The sequence below is a fragment of the Mauremys reevesii genome, linkage group 1, assembly GCF_016161935.1.
Source record: "Mauremys reevesii isolate NIE-2019 linkage group 1, ASM1616193v1, whole genome shotgun sequence".
NCBI lineage: Eukaryota > Metazoa > Chordata > Testudines > Geoemydidae > Mauremys > Mauremys reevesii.
The window spans coordinates 18218619-18239402 of NC_052623.1; the positions used below are offsets into that span (position 1 = coordinate 18218619).

General features: G+C 43.7%; 1 protein-coding gene across 5 annotated transcripts in view; it reads left to right on the top strand.

The window, feature by feature from the left end:
- The window catches only part of FCHSD2 (FCH and double SH3 domains 2), a 252994-nt gene extending 241799 nt beyond the window's left edge, over nt 1-11195 (top strand). For all 5 annotated transcript variants that reach the window (XM_039546283.1, XM_039546268.1, XM_039546293.1 and 2 more), the window contains 6 exons: nt 52-135; nt 273-450; nt 761-981; nt 5760-5886; nt 6039-6121; nt 8959-11195. In XM_039546283.1, the coding sequence (XP_039402217.1) occupies nt 52-135; nt 273-450; nt 761-981; nt 5760-5886; nt 6039-6121; nt 8959-9039 (774 nt within the window). In that variant the 3' untranslated portion in view covers nt 9040-11195. The remainder of the gene's footprint in view (nt 1-51; nt 136-272; nt 451-760; nt 982-5759; nt 5887-6038; nt 6122-8958) is intronic.
- Nucleotides 11196-20784: the final 9589 nt, after the last annotated feature.

The following is a 20784-nucleotide window of genomic DNA, read 5'->3' on the forward strand; positions in this document are numbered from 1 at the left end:
TACCTGGCAAGTAACGTTCTTCATTTCGTATATGACCTTTGTACATTCCAGGCTTCTCAGCCAGATGAACTGACCATTGAGGAACATGAGGTATTGGAAGTGATTGAAGATGGAGACATGGAAGACTGGGTAAAGGTACTGATTTTCCTTGCGCATTTTCCTTCCTTTATAGCATTTTGAAAGGGGACTGGAAGATCTGTTTTTGTTTCTTATTATGGTCTTTTACAGCAGTATGCAAAAACTTGATACATTTTCATCCGGTTTACTTATAGGCGCGAAATAAAGCAGGCCAAGTGGGTTATGTGCCAGAGAAGTATCTGCAGTTCCCAACCTCCAACAGTCTGTTGAGTATGCTGCAGTCGCTTGCGGCATTGGACAGTCGGTCACACACCTCAAATAATTCAGCTGAAGCTGAGCTAGTCTCAGGAAGCCTAAATGGAGACTCCAGCGGTAAATACTAATAAATAAAACATGCCTGTTAGTTTTATTCTTGATAACGTTCTCTTGCTACAGATGAATGGTATGCCTGGGGTTTGGGACAGGTATCTCCTTACCTGAGGGCAGCCATTTTCATTAGTACCCGTGTCCATGTCTGGAATCTACCAGATGTGTCTAGATATGTCTCATAATGCTGTGATTGTCAACATTAGTCACACTAAAGTCAAACTAAAGTCCTGTTCAGTTTAGCAAAGATATATACTGTGCATTTAAAAAAAAAAAGTAGCTCATTCTGATTATAATCTTTCATCTCCCAATCTAGTCTGTTTTGTAAAAGCACTTTATGATTATGAGAGCCAGACAGATGACGAGCTGTCCTTCCCAGAAGGAGCAATCATCCGTATCTTGAACAAGGAGAACCAGGATGATGATGGCTTCTGGGAGGGGGAATTCAATGGTCGTGTTGGGGTTTTCCCATCTGTGTTAGTGGAAGAACTTACAGCCTCGGAAAATGGAGAGACTCAGTGGACTGGAGATATTCAGGTATGTGAAAAATGAAGCTTGGGCCTGGTTTGCTAGTGTTCTGCATTGCCACACAGGAGACCCAGGCATTTCTGTATAGCGTCCTCTTCCCTCCAGTTAGTGAAGAGCTTTGACAAGCTCCAGGTGTCTTTTTTGTTGGAGAGTGGTGGCTACTATAAGAACGTGGGATTCAAAGCAAGGAAAAAGGGAAAGGGCTACAGGGACCCTCCTCCCCATTCCCTAAACAAAACAAAACACAAAAAGGAACTGCTTTCCTTTATTGTGTGACCCAATATTATAATCATCAAATGATGTATTGTGGCAATCATAAAATATTTGTGCACAGAATAAAGGGATAGTTAGAGGAGAAAGGAAATGAACGAAGGAGGAAATTCTCAATCTCCTTCCTGTAATTAATTTATGGAGTAGATCGAAAGATCAAACAGACCCTGGCAAAAACAATATTATCAGCTCAGACAATCATATCTTAATGCTTTCATATCTGAAGCTGTACAATACTTTCACAAAGTTTTAGAGGGCAGAACATTCAGATGTAGGATTTTAACAAGTACATCCTCAGCTTAGTGCAATGTTATGATCTAAATATATACACTAATTTTGTATTTAATCAACTTATAGCATAATAAATCATTAATACTTTCTTATTTACAAAAACAGTGTTGCTAGAAATAAAAATTCAGTGCCTTCACCAGAGGGTAATTTATCTAGTGCTTTTTATCGTTTCTCTTTGAGAAGTGACCATGCAAACTGACATGAGAAATAAGTTGTGGCAAGCTGCTGGGGATACGCTGAGCTGTGAGACACGTGCTATCTCCCTCAGCCTCAGCAGGCGGGAACTTTGCTGTAGCTGCACAGTATGACAACAGCTCCTGACACACCGGCTTGTCTGCCTAGCCAGCAAACTCCTCAGGTCTCTCCCAGCCCAAACCTTGCCTAGCAGGTAACAGTCAGTGAACTCCAGCCCCCGAATTCCTCCGAGATGTCTCTCTGCAACGCACAGCCCCTACAAGTGTATATTCACAGAACATTAGGGAGCTGCCAACTTAATGAGACAGAAACAGCAGTTTGTTATCTTGACTGGAGTTAACAATCACTTCAGTTCAATCCAAACACACTGGGTTTGTTTAGGTAAAAAGTAAAACAAAAAGAGAGATGTTTTAAGCGAGTTCAAGTACAAGGGATAAAGAGAGAAAGGGTTATAAACAAACAACAGTAAACATACGCTTTCTAATGGCGAGGATCTATCATAACAAGCTCCACTGTCTTTCTTCAAAGTAAAAGCAGCAAAGAATCCTGTGGCACCTTATAGACTAACAGACGTTTTGCAGCATGAGCTTTCGTGGGTGAATACCCACTTCTTCGGATGCAAGAAGTGCCTTGCATCCGAAGAAGTGGGTATTCACCCATAAAAGTTCATGCTGCAAAACCTCTGTTAGTCTATAAGGTGCCACAGGATTCTTTGCTGCTTTTACAGATCCAAACTAAAATGGCTACCCCTCTGTTTCTTCAAAGTAGTTTCCTCGCCAATCTTCTTTTTCCAGCAATGGCTGACTAGCTCTGAGTCAGGAGCCCCACGTGGTCCAAGGCTGGGGTTTTCCTTGTCTGCTCAGATGAAGGATAACTTAGGGGTTCTCTGCCCCTCTCTTTCTAGTCCAGTAAACCTTTGAAAAGCATATCTCTAAAAGTTCATTGACCCGGCTTCAAGAGGCAGAAAGGCTTCCTGGGAGTGCAGTCTCCTTTCCCTGCTGAGAGTAGGTGATCACTTTTTCCCCACTTGCTCTTGTGATGGCTTTGTTTGCCTGGCATACAAATGTTCTTTGTCTTTGGTCACACCTTGCTCAATTTACATGGGAGACGCATTCAAGCGGGCAGAACCGTATTCCTTTGTCTGGGGAAAAAATGTTTATCAACTCCCCTGGACTTTCTGGTTTAAACACAGTTTAGTCATAGTTGCAGCATATCTGTATAATCCTTTTTTGATTGTCCATACATCTATAATGCAAGAATATTGATGATCAGTGACATATGACAAAACTAGTAAGTTTTCCAGTGACATATTGCAGGACACCTTTTAGATACAGATTATAACGATAGTGAGTTGGGGTACGCTGAGTTGGTCAACCCAGCCTAAATTCACAGCTAGAGATACCTGGGAACCTCTTGCCTTCTGGAACAGGGATGCTCTTAGGTCAGATAAAGTAACTCCTCGCTTAACGCTGTAGTTACGTTCCTGAAAAATGTGACTTTAAGCAAAACAATGTTAAGCGAATCCAATTTCCCCATAAGAATTAATGTAAATGGAGGGGTTAGATTCCAGGGAAAACAATTTCCACACACACACACACACACACACACACACACACACACACACACACACACACACACACACACACACACACACACACACACACACACACACACACACACACACACACACACACACACACACACACACACACACACTTTAAACAAACAATTGAATAGTGTACCCAGCAATGATGATTGTGAAGCCTGGTTGAGGTGGTAGAGTCAGAGGGTGGGATATTTCTGAGGAAATGCCTTACTGCTAAGTGATGAACTAGAACTCAGCTGAGCCGTCCAGGCGTAACACGTTAATGTAGCCTCATATTCTACAAGGCAGCATGAATGGAGGGAAGGGAGACAGAATAGCAGCGACAGACACACACACTGTGTGTGTGTGTGTGTGTGTGTGTGTGTGTGTGTGATGCACATTGTCCCTTTAAGTACACTGACCCCACTCTGCCTTTTTAGATCAGGAAGTTGAGACAGCAGCTGCTGCCTGCAAGCTTCCTCCATCCTGAGCCCTGTCATGTCCCATCCCCCCCTACACACACACACCCTATGAAGATAGGGTAAGCAGGAGGAGGGGGGACACCCTGATATTAGCCTCCCTTTCCCCCCCTCCCCTCTCACTCCCCCAGCAAGCAGGAGGCTCCCGGGAGCAGCTCCAAGGCAGAGGGCAGGAGATGCACATGGCAGTGGGAGGAGGGACAGCTGAACTGCCGCATTGAAAGCCTGCTGGGCGGCTGCCACACAGGGAACTTAGGGGAGCAGGGAGCTGATGGGGGGGCTGCCGGTCCACCCTGGTTCCAAGCCCCCACCAGCTAGCTGCAACGGGCTGCTCTTCCTGCAAGCAGTGGACAAAGCAGGTGGCTGCCAAACAACATTATAAGGGAGCACTGCGCAACTTTAAACAAGCATGTTCCCTTATTGATCAACATAACAATGAAACAACATTAACCGGGACAACTTTAAGTGAGGAGTTACTGTATGTACAACCACAGTATTGTACAACACATTTCTCCTGACTGAGCCATGCAAGAGTTTGGCAGAATCAGATATAAAAATGTCAGAATACAGGCTGTGTTGCAATTTGGTAGGAGTTGCAGTTTTTATACAAGCAATTTTTTTCTAGCTTGTGATAATGATTAAAAAGACAACGGTTTTTAAAGTGAAGTTCTGGAACAGCCTGCCAAGGGGAGTAGTGGGGGCAAAAGACATATCAAGCTTAGTCTTAATGCCAGATAAGTTTATGGAGGGGATGGTATGATGGGATAGCCTAATTTTGGCAATTCATTTGGCAATTGATCTTTGATTATCAGCAGGTAAGTATGCCCAGTGGTCTGTGATGGGATGTTAGATGGGATGGGATCTGAGTTACTACAGAGAATTCTTTCCTGGGTGCTGGCTGGTGAGTCTTACCCACATGCTCAGGGTTTAACTGATGGTCATATTTGGGGTCGGGAAGGAATTTTCCTCCAGGGTAGATTGGCAGAGACCCTGGAGGTTTTTCGCCTTCCTCTGCAGCATGGGGCACTGGTCACTTGCTGGAGGATTCTCTGCAGCTTGAGGTCTTCAAACCACAATTTGAGGACTTCAATAACTCAGACATAGGTTAGGGGTTTGTTATAGAAGTGGATGGGTGAGATTCTGTGGCCTACGTTGTACAGGTCAGACTAGATGATCATAATGGTCCCTTCTGACCTTAAAGTCTGTGAGTAATACTTTCTAGACAAACAGATAATGAAATCATGCTTTCTTCTGTACCACCCCTTATGCTTGGAACAGTCTCCCAATATTAAAAGCTCCCATCCCCTCTTCTCCTCCTCCTCCTCCTCCTCCTCACCTGTTGCTAGAAGCTTATCAGCAATAATGGGCACATGCCAGTCTGTTCACTGCAATGTGCCCACTGTTCTTTTAAATTATAAGCAGTGTATGGTAGGGTGTAGCATAACTACCTGTTCTATAGCATTGTAGGTGCATGCGATGCTTTACAAGTGCTATAGAAAACTAACTTCTCCTTACCGATGCCTTTTTGCAGTAAAATGCGTGAGTTTCATTATTCCTACTTTTTATTCCTCTCTGCATTTAAATGACTTACGTGCTGTCAAGCAATGATAAAACTCATGATCATGAACATTATTTTGTGGAGGTGTATTTGGCGAGATGCGCTCAGCAGGCTGATATGTTTTTAAAACAACCTTCAAACAAAACCTGTCTAGATTACAACTGCTGGGGAAATGAGGAAAAATCTGCTCGGAATAGCCACTTGTGATTTTTTTTTTTAATCGCTATATTATATCCTCTCTCTTCTCCCCAAATACAGCTGATAAGCACTTTTATCTGACAGATACAACTTCTCACTAGATTAAAGCAATTGGGATACCAGTGTATCAGTTAGTGAGTATATACCTGCGTATTCATTGAACTTGCTGAAGAATGAATCTCTGCAGCATCTCTTTTCCTCTGTAACACAGATATCCCCAAAGCCGCCTCACAATTCCCTTCCACTCTTGCCGCTGTATGACCAGCCACCAATTAGTCCCTACCATAGTCCTGATAAGAGAGGCTCCCAGTACTTCCCCAGGTCACCATCAACTAATGGTAAGAGATTTTTTGCTAGTACAAGAAACATTATATCCAAATGTTTGTTTTAATTAACATTTCAGATTGCAGTAGAAACATGTTCTTTTCACAATATTCAGCTGGTTCAATCACACACACAATGCTTTGGTTTTTATTGTTCACTCTTTCAGAAAATAGTTTCGGCTCAGATTCTCCTGGATTCTCACAGCCTCCACGACTTGCTCCTGAAACCTCATACGGCAAACTGCGACCTGTAAGCTTCAAGTGTTGCTGGGTTTAGTGATGTGGTAATATTATATAAACTGGGCCAGATCCCCGGCTGATACAAATCAGCATAGGTCCATTGAAGCCAGTGGAACTATGTTGATACCCTAGCTGAGAATCTGGGCCACCATATTCTTCACGTCCTATTATAAATCCTATCTGTCAGGTTAATAAATATGCAAACATTATCCCCAGAAAAAAATATGCTAAGGAAGGCTTGTTCACATGTTGTGGAGTGGAACACAGATGTGTCAAGAAGCGACATGATGTGTATGACAGCCAGTTAGATAAGTAAATAGCACAATAAAACAGAGCTGCACCTAGTTACACAATGGGTCATTTATGTGTTTAACGATGACCTTGGATCTTATTAATAATTCACTTTCTATCTAATCTAGGTGTTGATATTTACCTTCCTAAACACCTGAATTTTGAATCATGGAAACCAAAATCAGAGGAGGTGGTCAGATCTGCAATAATAAAAAAGAATAGGTGCTAGTTTTAATCTTGCACTGCTACTTCAAGCTTTGGAGGGTTGTTTCCATTTTTACATAGCTAGTACTCTCTTTGTGAGTAATAATCCTGTCTGTGTATATGAATGTAATATGCATAAATAATAGAATTCAAAAACTGAAAAAAATAGGTGCTGGAGCAGCTGGATCCTGTACTTCATACACGTTTTTCAGAGATTTTGTGTTGCCAACCACAAAATGTGTTTGGCAGAGAAATCTGTTTGCCAGCAGTCTGTCTCAGCATGTGGTCCTGTTGGCGCCTTTACATCAGGGTTAAAGCTCATTTGTAACCCCCCCATGGCTCCTCTGATGAGGAGCTCCTAATACTAAGAACTAATACATTTTGAGAAGTCTGGGCTACCTTCAAAGAGATTTTGCCAAATGAGGAAGGAGGGAATTTATTAGCTGAAAAATTCAAAATCCATCTGTTGAGATTACTTTGAAATCAAGAGATTTGGGGGTTTAAAAATTATAAATCAAGCCACAATTAAGTTTAGACAGTCATATTTTCCTAGCATTTTTGATAACCAGTGAGGTTGCAGACAATAGTATCTTTAGGATTTCCACCCTTCTGTACAATTTAACTTTTTAGCATATGGAATTATGGCTTCCTAAGTATGGTTTTATGCCAAAATTTTCTAAATTGGGTACCTAAATTCATATTGTCAAAGGTAACGAGCACCCACAACTCCAAGTGAGTGGGTTATATGCATAAGCCAAATGTGTTGCACAGTTTAGTGGTTTGCCATTATCCACTGGACACACAGGAGCAAAAGAGCACTGTCTCATTAAGCACTTTAGTATTTAAGAAACAGATCTTCTCTGAACAGCTTCTTCACATCAGCTCACTCCTACTAATAGAATTACTGGGTCTTTCGTATTCCATGTTGTAGATTTTCCACATCACACTAGTGGGCTGTAGTTCTGTTCCACGGCATTTTTGCTGCTGGCAGTCTGCCTGAGTCAGCGTTGTAGCGTAATGCCTCAGTAAACAAATGTTTTGAAGCAGCATTAAAATTGAAATACACTTGTTTTAATCAAAATTTGAAGCGAGGTATATTACCGACAGGGGCAGCTCCAGGCACCAGCACGGCAAGCGCGTGCCTGGGGCGGCAAGCCGCGGGGGGGAGGGTGGCCTGCCGGTCACCGTGAGGGCGGCAGTCAGGCTGCCTTCAGCGGCATGCCTGTGGGAGGTCCGCCAGTCCCGCGGCTTCGGCGGCAGTTTGGCAGAGGGTACACCGAAAGCATGGGACTGGCAGACCTCCTGCAGGCATGCCGCAGAATCCACGTTATCAGTGGATCTCCCGCAGGCATGCTGCCGAAAGCCACCTGACTGCCATGCTTGGGGCGGCAAAATACATAGAGCCGCCCCTGATTACCGACAGCCAATCATAATCTTCCACTTCTCTCCAGCATTGTGAAGCCATTTTGTGTTCTCTGCAGTTCTTGTTTTACATGGTGATAATGCTATCAAAGCCATTCTGAGAGCATGAGATAAGATTCCTTCACAAAATGCATTAACGTCTACCATCATGCTCTCAGAAGAGCTGTAGTAAGTTTATTAATGTGGGAGAGAATCAAAAGGACATCAGACCCAGTTCTATGTCGTTGGAGTTAAAAGAACTGGATGGTTTTATAGGCTGTCTGTTGGGTCTAAAAGCTCACACACAATATGAAATCAATGAAAAGATACAATTTTTTCTTTTAAAAAAAATTACTGTTAAAGCAAAAGTTCATTAAACAACAAAAAAATCTATATTGTAATAGTAACTGACTAGATGTAAGTAAGCTGCTTATTGCAGCGAGAAATTCTGGTATCATCACGATCCACGCAAGCTCCATTCTTGTGATCTGTGGTGTCACCTGATCCTTGCAATAGAATTACAAGTTTGTTATACAAACTGGATTTATTTATTGACTCTGAACCACATTGCAGTACAGAGTGAATATTCCCCCATTGCATGTTTATGGTATTGGGACTGTTAATCATTCTTGAATAATAAAAGTTTATGCATCAAAACAGTGACAGCTGGAACAATTCTAGAACAGATATCAGTGATGGCCTCATTGCATGGGCCAGATCCTCAGCTGGTGTAAATAGGTGTAGCCTCGTTGACTTGAATAGAGGCACACCTGTTTACACCAGCTTAAGAGTCTGACCCAATGCTTCTGTTTTTAAGCCATGGAACTTCATGTATATAGTGTTGTAGCCGTGTTGGTCCCAGAAGTTGATTCAATAAAAGATATTACCTCACCCACCTTACAAAACTTCATAAGTCTTCTGGTAGTTACGGGTGTGTGTTGCTCATTTCAGGTACGAGCCGCTCCTCCTCCCCCTACACACCATCGCAGGACGACGGAGAAGATAGAGGATGTGGAAATTACTCTGGTATAATGATTGGACTAGTGAAGTAGTAGTGCTACAATCAAGGCCAAATGTGGTGTTTGGTCAACCTTGTTTTTAGGCACCTTTGCATGATGAAGACTTTTCATAGAGCACGAAGTGGGGAGGATTAGGTGACAGTGACATGGTGGATTCCTTCCCTCAGTCATGAATATTTTGTGCCTTTTTTGTTTTTATATACATCATCCTTCCTCCCTTAGCACAAACCAAGATGGGCCAAACAGTGAGCAGAGGAATGCGTTGGAGCGGGTTTCTCTTTTGGCTAAAGATGGTCAGTTTTTATATGGAGGTCTAGGAGAGAGCCTCATTCATGCAACTTAGTCATAGCATACTTATACCATGTGCATTAGTACAGTATATTACTGTTGCTGTAGGAATGTGTTAAAGATTTTCAATTCAACTAGCATTATCTGTCTGATTAAATAGTAATCAGATTTTATGGAATAAAAAAGGGAACAAAAGAATAGGTTTAAGAAGAGGCTGGCTCCTCTTTCATCCCCTCAAAGAAGGGAAAAAAAAGGAAAATAATCTTACAGATCGGGAAAAGTGCTGCAGATCATATGGCGTTAATTGCAGTAATGCACACCTCTTCGATAATTAAAAACCAGAACAAAATAGTCTTTGTATTAATCTTTATGCAGTTCATTTAGTAATAGAGTATCTAATAAGGAGGTGCTGAATTAGTAGCAACATCTTGTTCTATAGCATAAACCAACCAGTAGAAAAGTGACATTTTGTCTAGATCTGGAAATTGAGCTTCATTTTTTTCTTAGCAGATTTTTTTTTTTTTTAGTAGGTGGGTCACTTTTATCCGTTATTGCCGTGTACTTTATTATCAGCATTATCAGTATATCTTTGCCATCAAAACATCTGGCTAGAGTTAGAAGTGTCATTCAGAATCCTTACATGCATTATTTAGCGTCTGCTTTGGATAGTCCCATTCTATTTCTCCATGCAAAGCCCATTCGCTAGCCAAGACCAGAGAACCAGGAAATCCGTGGCCTACTCCAGTCCTTCAGAAACCATCTTTGGGCGTGAAAGGAGTAGAGGAGACTAAGAACTCAAATTACTTTTATGCAAGATATTGGGAGTACAAGGACTTCAAGGGTAATTTTGCACCAGATTTCTCTATAGAAAGGAACTGTTGATATTTTAGGAAAGTGGGGGTATTTTGTGTTGTAACATGAATAAAAATGGGTAAAGAGAGGAGGGGGGAATCCTTCATCCCAGGAGAAAATGGTTGTTTCTCTAAATATGATCATTAAACTGTTCTGAAAATAGCAATACCCAGAGGGTCAAAGCTTCATGGAAAAACCACCTACAAAACATTTAAGAGCTACTATAGTGGTTATACTGAATGCACTTTTGTGTGTTCATATTTTTCCTAAGCCAGTAAATTAAGTGTCTACATTTAGTTAATTTACGAGGGCTTTTTTTTGTTTTTGAGGCTGCATTTATTAAATCATTTTACAACATTTTATCATAAACTTTGCACATGTAAATCACAACCCAAGATGGGTGTCTGAAACATTAGTATTTGCCAATCTCTTCTCCCAGTGGGATGTTAACTTAGAGTGGAGCTGTTTGAAGAAAAATGTCATCGGTCAGTCATGAAATCTATGACTGTCCATTGAAGATTCTTTTCCATGTTTTTCGTTCTTTTGCATCTCTCGTCCTGTTGATCTGTTTGAGGTCTTTTTATGTGTTTATCAAACTTATTCTTAAGTTTAAAAAAAAAAAAGTTTTGTAAAAGATTTAATTGTTGGCAAAAATTTTAAAAGCTTCAAGATGCTGAAGAAAAGCAAGTATTGCCATAATGTTAATGTTCAGTTTTCTTGGCCAGTTTTTCTGTGTCCTTCATATCCGGACTTTCAAAATTCAGAAAGTGTTATATTAAATATCTTTAGTTGTATTTTAAAATATTTTCTGTAAGAGCTGCTACTTTTATTTAAAAAAAATAAGAAAAGTTGTAAAAATATGCCTCCTTTTTAACTCTGACTTCTTCATACAGGGCATGTATTCGACGCATCACCATGTACAGTGTCAATACACTGAAAGCATAGGTGCAAATGCTTTCTTTATATTGGCTGTAAAAAGTTTGTATTTATTATGTATAAAATGTTGAATAATAAAAAAGTGAAATTAAACCCATGTGTGTTTCTTGGTACACAGGACTGTTGCAAAAATGGCAAACTCATCCAGAAGATTTACTCCAGATTTACACCAGTAGAGCAAAATTTCACTGATGGTAGGTTGGGAAACATCTTCTGATGCAAGGGATTATTTTGTTTCTTGGTTTATTTTTAATCTGTCACTCTCCTAGCAAGACATTTAAGTCCTGGTTCAGCAAAGCACTTGCATGTGTGCTTAAATCCATCTCTGTTCAGCAGAACACACAAGCTTAAAGTTAAATGACTCCATAGGGACTTAAGAATGTGCTTAAGTGCTTTGCTAAATAGGGATGGATTTAGGCACATGTGTAACTTTAAGTGCTTTGGTGAATCAAGGCCTTAAAGCATAGCCATGCTTCTGGCCAGACTTGGCCCAAGACAATTAAAAATCAGCCCTTCCCTTCCCATTCTTACTTGCTAAGCCCTGATCCCTGGGTTATTTACCCCTGCCCCAGCTGATAGCATTGCTGGTTCCTAAAGCAGCATAAAGAATGCTGCTCCTTCCAGCCCTGGGCATTAGTGATAACATCAACTGTTGCAGGTGAAATATTGTACCTGGATCTTAGGAAGTAACGTGTCTTTCAGTTCACCTGTCAACTAACACATTCTGGCACCGTTCCCATCAGCACTTTGCCAGGACTAGGCCGTTGTTCCCAGAACTCTGCTGACATCACTGATCCTTTAGATAAATAAGCAGGTGAACAATTCTTTGTTCAGTTGGTGCTCGTTCCATACGACACATAGTGGGAGAAATCAGGAATTTGCCAGGTGTCGAAGAACAAAACTGCTAAGAAATGTTGTTTGCTTTCAAGCTTCTGAAAGAGTATTAATGTACCAAGAGTGGTGAGTCAGTAAAAAAAAATTCTGTTAAAATGATTGCTGGCTGTCCTTTATCGGGAGAGAAAGTGTTACAACTATTGTTAAATACATTTGTCCTGTAATAGAATTACATGGTGTATATATGTTTGTGTGAACAGTATGAATTCCTCTCTATCACAGCCCTGTCCTCATCTTTTGGATTTCTCTATGCCATAAGAACAGCCATACTGGGTCAGACCAAGGGTCTATCTAGCCCAGTATCCAGTCTTCCGACAGTGGCCAATGCCAGGTGATTCAGAGGGAATGAACAGAACAGGCAATCATCGAGTGATCCATCACCTGTCCATCCCCTGTCGAGCACTCCCAGCTTCTGGCAAACAGAGGGGCTAGGAACACAGAGCATGGGCTTGCATCCCTGCCCATCCTGGCTAGCCAGGATGTCGATAGTCTTGGTGATGATTTCTGATGGCACTAAGAAGCCATCCCAAGTGTCTTGCTTTGCTAAGTACAACTGTTCTCAAAGATGGCACCCTTGTTGCATTGGGCACTAAATTATACAAAGAAAACCACGTTCTGATTTGATTCTTGACTTTTTAAAGCTCTTTGACAGCGACGGTCGGACTGTCATTTGCTGGGATTGCACAGCACCTAGCGCCATGGAGCTCTGACCTGGGTGGTCTCCAGGCAGTGCTGCAATATAAATGTTTAAATATTGCAGATCTGGCCTTTCTTCTCTGTCCACACAGCTAACACTTGTATCCAGGCCTTTCAGCTACGGCAGCCTCCCCTTCCTCAGGCCTTGACAAGGCCCGTCGTGCCCCACTTAACACCCATTCAAAACTGCTGCAAAAATCATTTCATTGGTCACATCACCCTCCCTTTCCATCTCTCCATTGGCTCCCCCTTTCCCACTATATCAAACACAAACTACTCACCTTTGCTTTTAAGGCCCCTTTGCACGGCCTGTCATCTCTTGGGTGCTATTAAGTTGTCAGTTCCTGACTCCACTCCACCAATGATGCCTGCCTCAATCGCCCCTTTTGTTCCTTTTTGAACCAGCATCTTGATGCTTTGTCTTGTGCTGCCTCTTCGTGTCTGGAAGGAGCTTCCCCCCGAACATCTGCAAAGCCACATCATTGTCCTTCAAGTCCCTCCTCAAAGCTCTCCTCTGTCATGATGCATACAAAAACACTTAACAGGAGTTCGGCAGCCGGTGTGCTGTGGCCAGTGCCTGTCGTGCTGACTAGGGCATCATTTCTACCTTGCACTCCACCATCTGTGTGCAGCCACCTTACATCTCAGCTTACTACTCAGAGTGCAAGTTCTTGGTGTTCTGTGTTTGTGCAGTGCCTGGCACAATGGGTCCCTGATCCATGACCGGGAACCATAGGAATGAGCATAATACAAAAAACAATTATTTTTAATTGACTTCATGAACAGTAACTTCTAAATAAAATCTCCCTGCTTTAGTCCTCATTTCCTCTCATTTTCCCCAAGACAGGCATATTTCTCAAGAGCTTTCACTTTGTGAATAGGATTGTTTGCACACTGAATTTTTTTGATAATGCATTTAATTGGTAACAATAATTTACATTCAGACAGATCTCTTGGTCCCAAAGTGCTTTACAGAGTGAATTGCAAGCTCTCTGAAATGAAGGTGGGAAGCAGCTGCTGTTTCAGGGCACCGCAGTCATTGGAAAAATTGGAAAGAGTCCATCAGAGGACAACAAAAATGATTAGGGGGCTGGAGCACATGACTTATGAGGAGAGGCTGAGGGAACTGGGATTGTTTAGTCTGCAGAAGAGAAGAATGAGGGGGGATTTGATAGCTGCTTTCAACTTCCTGAAAGGGGGTTCCAAAGAGGATGGATCTAGACTGTTCTCAGTGGTAGCAGATGACAGAACAAGGAGCAATGGTCTCAAGTTACAGTGGAGGAGGTTTAGGTTGGATATTAGGAAAAACTTTTTCACTAGGAGGGTGGTGAAGCATTGGAATGGGTTACCTAGGGAGGTGATGGAATCTCCTTCCTTAGAGGTTTTTAAGGTCAGGCTTGACAAAGCCCTGGCTGGGATGATTTAGTTGAGAATTGGTCCTGCTTTGAGCAGGGGGTTGGACTAGATGACCTCCTGAGGTCCCTTCCAACCCTGATATTCTATGATTGTATGATTTAGAGCAAGCAGTGAGGTGAGTGGAAAGAGAAGAAACTGGGTTAAATAAGGAACAATGGTGGAATATGCTGCTGGGGAAATGTAGGTAGGCAGAATATGGAATTTAGTAAAGACAAAGGGCGAAATCTGGCCCCATTGAAGTCAGTGGCAAAAACTCCCATTGGCTTCAGGAAGGCTAGGATTCCACCCTATGAGTGGGGGTGTTCCCCACATCAGCAGCAGGGAGTGGGCTGGCCTGCAGATCTCGGTGAGTGGGCTGGAAGCCAAGGCTATCCACATGGAGGCCCTTACTCAGCACCAAGGGGACTCTGTGTAAGACGATGATGACTTATTCAGTCTTAACTGAGTTGCCAGCAAGCTTGGGAGAGAAGGATGCTGTACAGAATGTCAGCCCCAGGACTTCACCCCCTCCACATCTGCAGCTCTGGCTTCCTGCAGAAAGACTACTGCAGGGACAGAGGGAGCATGCCCTTCCCCCACTTCTCTGCCCCCAGCTAGCTGTGTTTCTGCTCTTCCATGCCCCCCCAGCTACCCCCCTGTGTGCCAGCTCCCCTCCACTCAGCTGGGAGGGGCAGGGAAGGTGTTTTGTCCTTAGTCTGGGATGAGCGAGGAGGTTGCAGAAAGATTGATTGGAGTTTTAAAAAAAAACCACCAACCTGAATTCAGGGCCACAAACGAGCCACTAAAGCAAATTCAGCTAGAAAAATGTTGACGTGCTTAGTATTGCAAGTGGCTTCACACTCAGCATTACCCAGGCGGATCGAGTATTACAAATCTGATTGAAGGTTCACGGGAGTGAGTGAGCCTCTGCATTGCAGAAGTGAAGGTCATTTTTACCAGAAGATAAAAGCGCTGCAGAGATTCCAGCTCTGAAGCGGGTAAGGTAAGTAAAACCTGCCGTCTTCAATTACCAGAACTGGATTGGAATAGACAGCTGGCATCTGCAGTGAACAGCCACATCTCTCTTTTCACAGTACTTCCGGGAAATGAAATGGCAGTGGTCACTCTGCGTGAGTACAGCAGCCCACCACTGACATGCATCTCCTGGGGTGGAACATCTCCTGGGTGTTTGACAGCACACAACAGCTGCACTACAGCAGCAGTTAGTACAGAAAGTGAAGAATGCTGTCTGCAGTTGAAGCTGCAGGGACTTTGGGGGACCCCTACTGTCATTGAAAATTGGCCAAAATCCCAGAGGGATAACGCTGACAAAAATGCTCTGGGATCTTAATGATCGGTAGCAGTATGGGCCTTGGTTTTGTCTCTTATGAGTGTTGCAACGTCTATCAGCACAGCGCCCCCTAAGGCCACTCTGGAGCCTAAAATCAGCGCGGCTCAGTCTCAGAGAAAAGAGTATTTCTTAGGACGACTTCTTGTATACAGAACCCTGGATTTTCCTGGGAGGTTTTTCATCTAAGTGCTACAGTTTGACCCTGCTTTGTGTATGAGATCTAATGAGATCATGGCCTGAACAAGAGAGAAGTGAGCTGATCCGTGATTGATTTAGATTCTTATCCCATTCCCTACTCCTTCCTCCGAGCTTATTTCTTTCAAGAAGAGGTTTTTAAATGGACCCAGAAAGCTTACTGAAGTGAAACTGGACTGAGCTTTCCCCAGTGATGTCTCTGGTTTACAGGGGTGCTTCAACTGAGCTCCAGCTGTTCAACGTCTCTTAAATAACCTCCTACAAGTGACAGGTCAGGAAATCGTCCCCTTGCTAGCTGTTTGGATAGGTCAATGTGGACTCCCTGCAGGCTCAGAGGTCTGACTGGGATCGGGGCTTCAGAGTGCATGCTCTTCGGGGCAGGCACTGTGTCCATGAATTGTCTCTGAAGGGTCATGTACACCCTTGGCACTGTATATACAGGGTAAATCCATCATAAAAATAATCTATCAGAAAAGCCTTACACCACTGGGACTGGATTGCCCCAGGGTTTGCTAATGGACTATGGAACCTTTTCCTTCTAGGTTATGAGTTCAAATGTGGCCCGAGTCATTAGTGAAGGGAAGTCTTTTCAGTCTGACTGCATTGGCAGCCTGTGTAAAATTCATCCACAGACCCATTTTTCCCTTCCCATTTCAGGATTGTTCCCTACACTGTATTTCCCACTACTCTGGCCAGTCTTAAATGTGTCAAGCAATAGGGCTTCCGCCCCTTTGTTTAGAAAACGATTCCACCGTCTAACAGATTTCACAGCTAAGAGATGAAGGGTGCACAGGAGAGAGAACGGGGCTGGTGCTTTCTATCCAGTTTCTTACTGAACGAGTGTCCAAGCCCCAGAAACCATCACGTCACTTGGCCCCCTCGCTTGACAGCCTCCACAGAGCGGCCAAGCGCTGGACAAGCCTAACAAAAGGTTTTGGATGCGCTGATCGTTTCACCCCTCATGCTAAATGTTACTGTGTGAATAGCTAAACCGGCATTTCCTCCTGAGGGCGGATCCGGTATTTGGTGGTGCAGTAAAGAACAAGAGGCGCTATAAGGCAAAAGCACATAAACAAGGTTTCCTTTTGTTGTACCTCAAGAAAACAAAGAATTTGGGCATCCTAGATGAGACGAGAACTGGTTTGGCCGGAACAGGAAACAGCAGTTGGAGCTCGCCTGGGGGATAGGAGCTCAGCAGTACTGGGGTACAGTTCTCCCTCAGACGAGGTTTGGGAGAAGTCTCAACAGCACTGGAGGTTGGAGAAGCTTGTTAATCCCCAGAGCAGATACCGCAGAAGGCAGTGGGTAGAGCAGGCTTCCCACACCTGACCTGAAGAGAGACCGTCTCTAAGGCAGTTCCTTCTGCATGCCCCAGTCAATCCTTGGTCTCTGTCCTGAGGTTGCCAGTAAGTGTGCCAGGTAGGCCCAGTCATGCCATGGATGCTGGTAGTTAAACTTGGCTCGCCATTACGTTTTGCACACAGGAGCACTGAAAAGCCACTGGATGATGGTAATCTTCTGGCATGAATGAAGAGTCCCTGATCTGAACCAGAAACCTGCTCCACTCCCGTTAGTATGAGACAGTATTTAAGCCCAATGAATAACCCTTTACATTGCTGTGTTTTCAGAATTCACAGCAAGAGGGGTTAACTGGAGATTTCAAAGCTCCAGGTGAGACTCAAAGAGCAATGTAGCTGGCTAAGGAATAATTCAGTTTTATGTTAAATATATAGATCCTTTTTAAATTGTAACTGGCAATAGGGCCCTCCTGCTACTATGGCAGCGGGTCCTGCAGCCCCATGGGTCCCAGTCCCACTGCAGGGCTCTGACTGGCAATGCAAAATAAATGGGGCGGTGCCGTCTCAGAGCCAGGACACACATCAAGCTGTAAGGTAAACAAATTGATGTGACTGATCAGAGCCTTGTGGTTAAAGCACTGAACTGAGAATCAGGAGACCTGAGTTTAACTTCCAGCTCTGCTGTTGACCTGCAGTACAATGTTGGGTAAGTAACTTCCTCCCTCTCTCTCTCTCTCTTTCATTTCCCTGTCTGTAAAGTGGGGCTAACATCTCGCAGGGGTGTTGCAAGGGTAAATCCATAAATAGAGCTGGTTAGACTAGAGCCAGGGAGAGACACCCTATCCCCGTGTGAAATTATTTACATTCCAGCCTGCAGTGCTACAGAAAAACTGCACATTTTTTAAAAATGTTGTTACAAGAATGATCAGTATGAAGGATTGTTCTGTTTTCATGGTAATTAGTTTAATCTGTTGCAATGGCTGCTCTCTTTTCCCTTGTTCACTGAAAGATGATTGAATCTCCAGCTCCAGTTGCAGAAGGGACACACACTGCGGATGTTGTAAATCCCATGGCACAACTGGTACCTACCTGTTGTGTTTAACTGAATCCTGCAAAGTGGGTCAAATTCATCCCTGAAGCAAACCCCCTCCCCCCAAATCAATGGGGCCCATCACGGCATTCCAGGAGAATAACTGCTAGTCCAGAGATGCTCACTTCTCCCATACTGGGCCTTTAATATTTGTATTACTACAGTGTCCAGGAGCCGGAGTCCTGGACCAGGCTTCCATTGTGCTAGGCACTGTACAGACACCGAGTAAGGGAGGGGATGAAAGTGGGCATGAGGGAGATCAGGAGCTGGGACGTAGTCGCTGGGACAAGTGGTGGGGTTAACAGAGGCTAGGAAACAAGACACTTCTGTGTCCGGGGAGGAGGAAGGGAGCAGTAGGGGGTAGAGAGAGGTTCTGTCCTATTGTCAATTTTCTCTTTGTAGAAATGTTGAGATCCTGTGAAGAGAGAAGTGAGGGGAGGGTTGCATCGATCTTCATGGCTGAGGATGTGAGGGAGATTCCCAAACCTGAGCCATTCTTTATAGGTGACAAATCTGAGGAACTGTCCCAGATTGAGGCGTCATTGGAGGAGGTTTGGGAACAAATTGGTAAACTCGAGTCAAAGGTGGAGAAAAGGCAGCTGGGACTGTGGGCAGGAGATTCAGTTAAGTTGGTGAGGGAGAGGTGCTCAGCAGGGGAGTGGGCAGAACTGAAGAAAGAGAGATCAAATCTGTAGTGGAGGAAGTTGGCCTGATCATAAGATTTCCCTCAGAGACGCTCTGCCTCCCGAGAGCAGGAGCAGAGGAAGCAAACATTGTGGATGATCTTACTGGAACCCCGCTTCCATTGAGCAGTGTTGGAAGGGCAGGGGATTGTGATCCCCAGCGCTGTTTTGAGACCACCACCCCCCACCACCATGCTAGTCAACTCCATTCTTAGTTTGCAACAGTTCATAGATTCCAAGGCCAGAAGAGGCCATTGTGATGATCTAGTCTGACCTCCTGCATCACATGGGCCAGAGAACTTCCACCCAAAACAATTCCTAGAACTTCTCTCTTACAACAACATCCAATATTGATTTAAATATGATCAGTGATGGAGAATCCACCACGACCCTTGGTCAATTGTTCCAATGGTTAATTACCCTCACCATCAAAAATGTAGGCTTTATTTCCAGTCCGAATTTGTCTAGCTTCAGTTTCCAGCCATTGGCTCATGTAATGTTAGACCTTTCCCTGATAGACTGAGGAGCCACGTATTAAATTAGTGTTCCTCCTGTAGGTACTTACAGATTGTGATCAAGTCACCCCTTAACTTTCTCTTCGTTAAGCTAAATTGGTTGCGGTCTTTGAGTCTATCAATATAAGGCCTGTTCTCTAACCCTTTCATCGGTCTTATGGCTCTTCTCTGAACCCTCTCCAGTTTATCAACATTCTCCTTGAATTGTAGACACCAGAACTGGATGCGTTATTCCAGCAGCAGGTGCTCAAGCACCAAATACAGTGGTAATACAGTCTCTTTACTGCTACTCAAGATTCCACTGTTTATTCCTCCCAGGATCGCATTGGCCACAGCATCTTGGCCACAGCATTTCTCTGGAAGCTCATGTTCAGCTGATTATCCACCATGATTAAGGCTACAATTTTGTCATGGATATTTTTACTAAAAGTCAGGGACAGGTCACAGGCTTCTGTGAATTTTTCTTTATTGCCCGTGACCTGTCTGTGACTTTTACTAAAAATATCCATGATAAAATGGGAAGGGACTGGGCAGCTGTGGGGTGGCTGGGAGCTCCGGGGCCCCCACTAGCATTGGGGGCTTAGAGCTCCAGGGGTCCCCCCAGCCACCAGCAGTGGAGGGGAGCTGCAGGATCCTCTGCCCCCACCCCAGCATCAGGGCACTGCCGGAATCCCCCTGCCACCTCTCAGCGCTCTGCCACTGCAGGAGGTGGCGGGACACTGCAGCTCCCAGCAGCCAGGGCTGAAGTCACTGAAAGTCACGGATTCTGTGACTTCCATGACTTCTGTGACAAAACCATAGCCTTAACCATAATCCCCTAATCTTTTCCAGAGTCACTGCTTCCCAGGATAGAGTCCCCCATGCCTATCCTATAAACATGGCTACGTTCTTTATTCCTAGAGATGTATATGTGTACATTCAGCTGCAATAAAACATATATTGTTTGCGCCCAGTTTACCAAGCAACCCAGACTGCTCTGAATTAGTAACCTGTCCTCTTCATTATTTACCAGTCTCCCCATTTTTGTGTCATCTGCAAACTTTATCAGTGATTACTTTGTTTTTTTTCCAGGTCATTGATTAAAAATGTTAAATAGTGTAGGGCCAAGAACCAAATCTCGTGGGACCCCAAGGAAAATAGACCTGCATGATGACTATTCTCCATCTATGATCATATTTTGAGATCTATCAGTTAGCCAGTTTTTAATCCATTTAATGTGTGCCATGTTAATTTTACATCATTGTAGTTTTTTAATCAAAATGTCGTGTGATACCAAGTCAAATGCCTTCCAGAAGTCAATTACGTCAACAGTTGAAGGGCATGGGCACAGCGCTAGTTCATCTTGTTGCCCCTTCTAAAGGGGTTTGTGTGCACTATGGTTAGTGGAAGGATTTGTACTGACGTCTAAATGTCTATATCAAGTCAAAAATATTCTACATTTGACCATATGTGCATTTCCTTCCCACTCCCGTGTGACTTGTTCTAGAGTCTGTCCTCACTATACTCAGATGCTTGGCACCTGAGTCTGTGCAGCTGGGTCAGCCTAGCCTGTCAGGCCTAGTGGT